Source organism: Montipora capricornis, chromosome 5 (genome assembly GCF_036669925.1).
Source record: "Montipora capricornis isolate CH-2021 chromosome 5, ASM3666992v2, whole genome shotgun sequence".
NCBI lineage: Eukaryota > Metazoa > Cnidaria > Anthozoa > Scleractinia > Acroporidae > Montipora > Montipora capricornis.
In genome coordinates, this window is record NC_090887.1 from 27041978 (window position 1) to 27049477 (window position 7500).

Sequence of the window (7500 nt, forward strand, 5' to 3'; positions counted from 1 at the left end):
AAATTGCAATTTTTGTTTTGCCATATTCCAATTTCCTAAATCCAAATCTTCCACACTCTCTCAATTTACAAAGGGCTAAAATGTAATGAGAAAAGTTTTTACGAGCTTAAAGATTTACAAAAAAAATACCAGTGAAGTCACCCATCGGGTTAAACTCACCACTTGCGTTCCATTTTTATATGTGAAATTACTCCAAGATGCTCCATCGGATAAGAAAGAGAGGTAAAAGTCGATAACCCATGCAATACCGTCAACATCGCCTTGAGTCTCCACAGCACAGACTTGAACAGTCCTTTCAAAGTCTATCTGGAGCCAATCAGAAACACTAGATGATAATCTCGCTGCCCAGCCACCACCTCTCGTATCATTGAGATGTCCGTAATGGGGTAACCAATAACTGGAATAATTCAAGGAGGCAGTCATCTGATCGTCACTAATTATACTTGGATTAGCCACACCAACGGCATGATGGAAGCAGGCTGTAAAACAAGGATAAGACAGAAGGTTAAAGGTATTACCGTGTCCTAGAAACGAGGAATGGGGATATTTATCTTATTAATGGCACAATATAACACATATTTCCTTTCTCTTTGCGGACGATCGGTAGGTAGACTTTTCATGATAGAGATTATAACATCTTCTAAATGTCGACGAGTTTTAATTTTAATTTTACAATATAGTTTTTGGTAAAACTTCATTTAGAGTTAATCTAGGAATCTTTCTGAAATTAAAATTTGGGAGAAAATTGTTCAACTAAACCCCTTGATAATAGCTGAAGAACTAAATCTGCACTTTTCATCCATGGGTGAAAGGGTGGCCTCAGAGATTCCAGCATCTGATATAGATCCTGAAACATATCTCACACAAATGCCAATGGCAAAAATGGCAAAATTTTACCAACAATTTCGAAAAGAAGGAATAAGTTAGATATGCGGTGAAATGGCATTTTTGTCAAAATCGCTCACAACTTGGAAGCCAATGTAAATGAGCAGGCAAGAAGGGCCCCTTTACAAGGCGGCAAAGTTGACAAATTTGGGGAATGTGGAGAAAATTTCTCAAAATTGCTCACAACTTGGAAGCCAATGCAAATAAAACAAGAGGGGGGTCCCTTGGCAAGCCGGTGAATTTGGCGAATTTGGCAAATGTGGTGAAAATGGAAATTTTGTCAAAATCAGTGATAACTTGGAAGCTACAATGTAATGAAAATGAGAAGGCAATACGGGGCCCTTGGGAACCCCGGCTATTTTTGTCTAATGCTGTTGCATTTGAAATTAATATTCTACAGATTAATATACACGTAATCTCAACTTTATGCACAACACAAAACTCACTGCACAACTAAAAATTAACTAAAACTCAAACTCACTACTCAAACTTAAGTGCTACCACCAGGTGACAATCCTGTCAAACTAACAATTATTGATTGCTGACCCTACTATAGGCTGCCCTTGGAGGTGGTTCACTGTATGAAGTTACTACATGTAGGTCTAACCATTGATAGCTTGCTATCTTTTAAAGCCCACATTAAATCTATATGCAATAAGGTCAATGTTAAAGTTATTGCTCTTACATTGTAGGAGAGTTCATAAATTCATACCTCCAGAAGCAATGGTTAATATTTACAAGGCCTTTATCTTGCCACACTTTGAATATTGTGCTCCGATTTTCAGTTCGGTTATCATCTGGTCTTTCTAATAAGCTGGAGCTTACAAATCAGTGCAATATTAGATCTCTTATGAATAATTAATGTCCAAGTCATCTTCATATAGTGACCTACATGTACTTACCATGTTGACCCAAAGACCCTAGAACATTGTAGCTATTCTCATGCTCTCACCCTTTTTTTTACAAATGCAAGTACAATATGGGACTTATTAATATTAAGTATATGTTCATATTTCCTAATAAATCATGAATACTGTCAACCTTAGAGGCTTTAACAAGTTACATCAACCTGCCTATAACAGAAAATTTATGCACAGGTCATATCTTTACAAAATGCAAATCACCTCAAGATTATGGAACGAACAATATACCTGATTGTGTTACAATGCTAAATAATGTTAATTTGACTACTGGAATTAAGTGTTATTGTAACTTTTGTACGTAGTTTGGATTTTTAGATAGCTAGTTTTCCCCTTATTTATTTCTATGGGCAGCCGTCACCGCCAAAAATACAAGCCTAGTTAATGGTTAAGAATAAACCGGAATGGTTTAATTGTCCTTTGTAGAACGGTTTATCAGAATTTGAAAAGATGTATTTAAAACACAAATGGACAAGTCACCCTTAGTGAAATGAAATAAACAAACATTAAATGGTTTAGACAATTCAGAAACTGTGTAGATACCCTTGGTGAATTGATTCAGTGAAAACACGAGTGGTTAAGTGTTTAATGAAATGTATCAGTCACCTTATGCAATCATCGCAGTTAACACAAAATTGGTCAGTGCCAAAGACCACCGGTGTAATTGTCCTTGTCAAAATGACAAAGTCAAGTCTTGAATGGATCAGCATACTTTGACATGATATGCAGTGAAACGGCAAACGGTCCAGCTTACTGTACATTGGTTCAGTGATGTGACAAACGGTTCAGAGTAGTTTGAAATGGCTTATTTTATCTGCAAATGGTTAATCGTGAACCGCAATGGTCTAGCATAACATTGATCGGTTTACCATAATGTCAAACGGTTTAGTGTTACCCCAAATGGCTTAGCGTGACAACAAATGGTTTAGTAGAAAGCGAAATGGTTTAGTGTTGCAGCAAATGGTTTGCGCTGGAACCACCAAAAATACAAAAGTGAAATGGACAAGTCAAGATTGAAATGGAATAGTCAATGTGGGGTCTTACGTCACAACCTATACGTCATTCAGATAAATATTGGCGCGAATTTGCCCCAACGAGGTTCGTACCGCGAAGTGCACAAGTCGGATCAGGAACAGGTTATTTCTACCAGTACCGCCTCATTTACTCGTCTCAGTGATCCTTATTCCGATAAGAATCCTTCTTTGTTTTTGCCTAGTTTAGCTCGATTGGTAATTTTTCTACTCTGATCATTTTGCCGTGATATCAGCAAGTTATATACATGAATGTGGATCAAAACAAAGTAAGCACAGGAGACATGGGCAGGCCGTGTTATTCTTTGTCTTCAACTGTACGCTAGTTAGCCACTGACAATCAGTTTCTGAAAATGTGAGTTTCTGTAGAAACCTGAGCATATTTCTCTATCGTTTCAGGCCTTTCCTTGAACCTCTGAATTAAAGTTAAATACACTTGCTACCCGTTACTCATAAACAGCTTCCATGTCTTAAAACAATCAATTGCCTTATCACGAATGCTCTGTTTGAAAATGTCAGGTAGCTTTCCCGTAAAACGATGCCTCTTAACAGTATGTCAATCCTTTTGTTTCAGGTTACAATTTTTATCTTCAGTTCCATAAATTCTAATAACAAAGGATTAATCATGGTAAGGTTTTTTTTTCCCTCTGCATTTTAAATACCCTTCAATAGCCAGTTAGAACATGATGAAGATGAAAGAGGATAAAAGAAGAATTGCAAAGTGAAACTCCTGAACACGGCCTCATAACGACACTAAAAGATTGGTATTGTTGAAAGCCGCTGCCGTTTTCGCGGGTAGATAACGCTGACAGGAATTTTAAGGTGGGTCTCATAGTGTTTTTTTCTTTTTCTTTCAATTCCATCTGAGTGTTTGACCTAAGTAGATGTCCCTTGACATGTCTGCATTGCTGATTGTTATGAGCACTTTTGCTTTATAAACGCGTTCCAAACTAAATTGTGGCATTACGATTAGCGATTTTCGGAGAAAGCCATGAGGTTAACTCTGAAAATCCCATATCTTTACGACTAAACTAGCATATCTTGTCAGAAACTGTTTGTTGAACGGAGTAATCTCTTACAGTAGTTCGCAAAAGGATGCCAAATAAGCTACTAGGGAAAACTGAAATCTAAGCGGAATTACAAAATTACTGCCTTTAACCGCCGCTTATTTGCACTGTTTGCTCGGAGATGAAGATTCCTTACACAAATTCAAGGCGGCATTCCATAATTCACTCTGAACTGCAAAATTAGTTTGACAAAATATATGATCTTACACCATCAGCCTGACCCCATTCAACAGAGAAGGAAAAGGGTTCAGAATTTCTGACCCCCTTCAACAGGGAAAGAAATGGGTTCAGAATTTCTGACCCTATTCAACAGAGAAGGAAAAGGGTTAACAATTTCTGACCCCATTCAACAGAGAAGGAAAAGGGTTAACAATTTCTGACCCCATTCAACAGAGAAGGAAAAGGGTTAACAATTTCTGACCCCATTCAACAGAGAAGGAAAAGGGTTCAGAATTTCTGACCCCATTCAACAGAGAAGGAAAAGGGTTCAGAATTTCTGACCCCCTTCAACAGGGAAGGAAAAGGGTTCAGAATTTCTGACCCTATTCAACAGAGAAGGAAAAGGGTTAACAATTTCTGACCCCGTTCAACAGAGAAGGGAAAGGGTTCAGAATTTCTGACCCCCTCCAACAGAGAAGTAAAAGGGTTCAGAATTTCTGACCCTATTCAACAGAGAAGGAAAAGGGTTAACAATTTCTGACCCCATTCAACAGAGAAGGAAAAGGGTTCAGAATTTCTGACCCTATTCAACAGAGAAGGAAAAGGGTTAACAATTTCTGACCCCATTAAACAGAGAAGGAAAAGGGTTCAGAATTTCTGACCCCATTCAACAGAGAAGGAAAAGGGTTCAGAATTTCTGACCCCCTTCGACAGGGAAGGAAAAGGGTTCAGAATTTCTGACCCCATTCAACAGAGAAGGAAAAGGATTCGGAACTTCTTTCTGAAGGGGATCAGAAATTCTGAACCCTTTTCCTTCTGTTGAACGGGGTCAGAAATTGTTAACCCTTTTCCTTCTCTGTTGAATAGGGTCAGAAATTCTGAACCCTTTTCCTTCCCTGTTGAAGGGGGTCAGAAATTCTGAACCCTTTTCCTTCTCTGTTGAATGGGGTCAGAAATTCTGAACCCTTTTCCTTCTCTGTTGAATGGGGTCAGAAATTCTGAACCCTTTTCCTTCTCTGTTGAATGGGGTCAGAAATTGTTAACCCTTTTCCTTCTCTGTTGAATAGGGTCAGAAATTCTGAACCCATTTCTTTCCCTGTTGAAGGGGGTCAGAAATTCTGAACCCTTTTCCTTCTCTGTTGAATGGGGTCAGGCTGATGGTGTAAGATCATATATTTTGTCAAACTAATTTTGCAGTTCAGAGTGAATTATGGAATGCCGCCTTGAATTTGTGTAAGGAATCTTCATCTCCGAGCAAACAGTGCAAATAAGCGGCGGTTAAAGGCAGTAATTTTGTAATTCCGCTTAGATTTCAGTTTTCCCTAGTAGCTTATTTGGCATCCTTTTGCGAACTACTGTAAGAGATTACTCCGTTCAACAAACAGTTTCTGACAAGATATGCTAGTTTAGTCGTAAAGATATGGGATTTTCAGAGTTAACCTCATGGCTTTCTCCGAAAATCGCTAATCGTAATGCCACAATTTAGTTTGGAACACGTTTATAAAGCAAAAGTGCTCATAACAATCAGCAATGCAGACATGTCAAGGGACATCTACTTAGGTCAAACACTCAGATGGAATTGAAAGAAAAAGAAAAAAACACTATGAGACCCACCTTAAAATTCCTGTCAGCGTTATCTACCCGCGAAAACGGCAGCGGCTTTCAACAATACCAATCTTTTAGTGTCGTTATGAGGCCGTGTTCAGAAGTTTCACTTTGCAATTCTTCTTTTATCCTCTTTCATCTTCATCATGTTCTAACTGGCTATTGAAGGGTATTTAAAATGCAGAGGGAAAAAAAACCTTACCATGATTAATCCTTTGTTATTAGAATTTATGGAACTGAAGATAAAAATTGTAACCTGAAACAAAAGGATTGACATACTGTTAAGAGGCATCGTTTTACGGGAAAGCTACCTGACATTTTCAAACAGAGCATTCGTGATAAGGCAATTGATTGTTTTAAGACATGGAAGCTGTTTATGAGTAACGGGTAGCAAGTGTATTTAACTTTAATTCAGAGGTTCAAGGAAAGGCCTGAAACGATAGAGAAATATGCTCAGGTTTCTACAGAAACTCACATTTTCAGAAACTGATTGTCAGTGGCTAACTAGCGTACAGTTGAAGACAAAGAATAACACGTAATATTCTATTTATTATATAAACACCAATGAAATACTAAATCATTTCACAAAAGGTATGGAAAGGCGCTATTTTCATATGTAACCATAGCAACAGTGATCTTTTCACATGTGAAGATATCATGTTTTCGCACAAAAGCTCACTTGGTATTTTATTGGTGTTTATATAATAAAGGAAACTACATGTATTAAAGTGTCCCTGTGACTAAAAACGAGATTCACTAAGTGACCCAAGTTTTACTTGAAAGAGCTGGATCGAGGAGAAAATGATGTCAAAAGCTCGCTAGTTTGAGAATGCAGAATTAATATGCAGCACAGGAGTTTTGGGCTTTCAGACTTTTAAACTCGTGCTTTGCATGTATAATAAGCTGCATTCACACGCTGAAATTTTAAGCTAGTGAGCCTTTGATGTTTACCACTTTTCCCTTGATCCAACCCTTTGAGGTCCAATTGGTCAGTTTTGAATGTGAGTGCTGGCAGATCGTGAAATCAAAAACTTATGCTCACAATAAATGGCCTTTGGATAAAAATCTAAACTTAAAATTTTTCCAGTCAGGTGTTAAGCAAGCACTTTCAAAAACTGAAGAAAAAAAGGAAGCGACCTTTTTTATCACAGGGGCACTTTCACGTTCAACAGGGAAGGAAAAGGGTTCAGAATTTTTGACCCATTCAGCAGGGATACCATTATTTCCAAATTTCTGACCCAATTAACATTTAAAGAAACGATCATTAGAATATTTCCCGGATCTGGGAAAGTTGAATTCAACTGGCCAAAAAAATGAAAGGACTTTAGATAGTCTGATTTCATAAACACAGAAGATATGAATTCCCAGTAATTTGCATGATACGATTTAAAGTGCCCCTGTGATAAAAAAGGTCGCTTCCTTTTTTTCTTCAGTTTTTGAAAGTGCTTGCTTAACACCTGACTGGAAAAATTTTAAGTTTAGATTTTTATCCAAAGGCCATTTATTGTGAGCATAAGTTTTTGATTTCACGATCTGCCAGCACTCACATTCAAAACTGACCAATTGGACCTCAAAGGGTTGGATCAAGGGAAAAGTGGTAAACATCAAAGGCTCACTAGCTTAAAATTTCAGCGTGTGAATGCAGCTTATTATACATGCAAAGCACGAGTTTAAAAGTCTGAAAGCCCAAAACTCCTGTGCTGCATATTAATTCTGCATTCTCAAACTAGCGAGCTTTTGACATCATTTTCTCCTCGATCCAGCTCTTTCAAGTAAAACTTGGGTCACTTAGTGAATCTCGTTTTTAGTCACAGGGACACTTTAATACATGTA

The 7500-nt window shown here is 37.8% G+C and overlaps 1 protein-coding gene across 6 annotated transcripts in view; it reads right to left on the reverse strand.

Annotated features, from left to right (window-relative positions):
* LOC138050032 (lactadherin-like) overlaps positions 1-7500 on the reverse strand; it is a 41236-nt gene that overhangs the window by 23834 nt on the left and 9902 nt on the right. For all 6 annotated transcript variants that reach the window (XM_068896528.1, XM_068896531.1, XM_068896530.1 and 3 more), the window contains one exon: positions 160-479. In XM_068896528.1, the coding sequence (XP_068752629.1) occupies positions 160-479 (320 nt within the window). The remainder of the gene's footprint in view (positions 1-159; positions 480-7500) is intronic.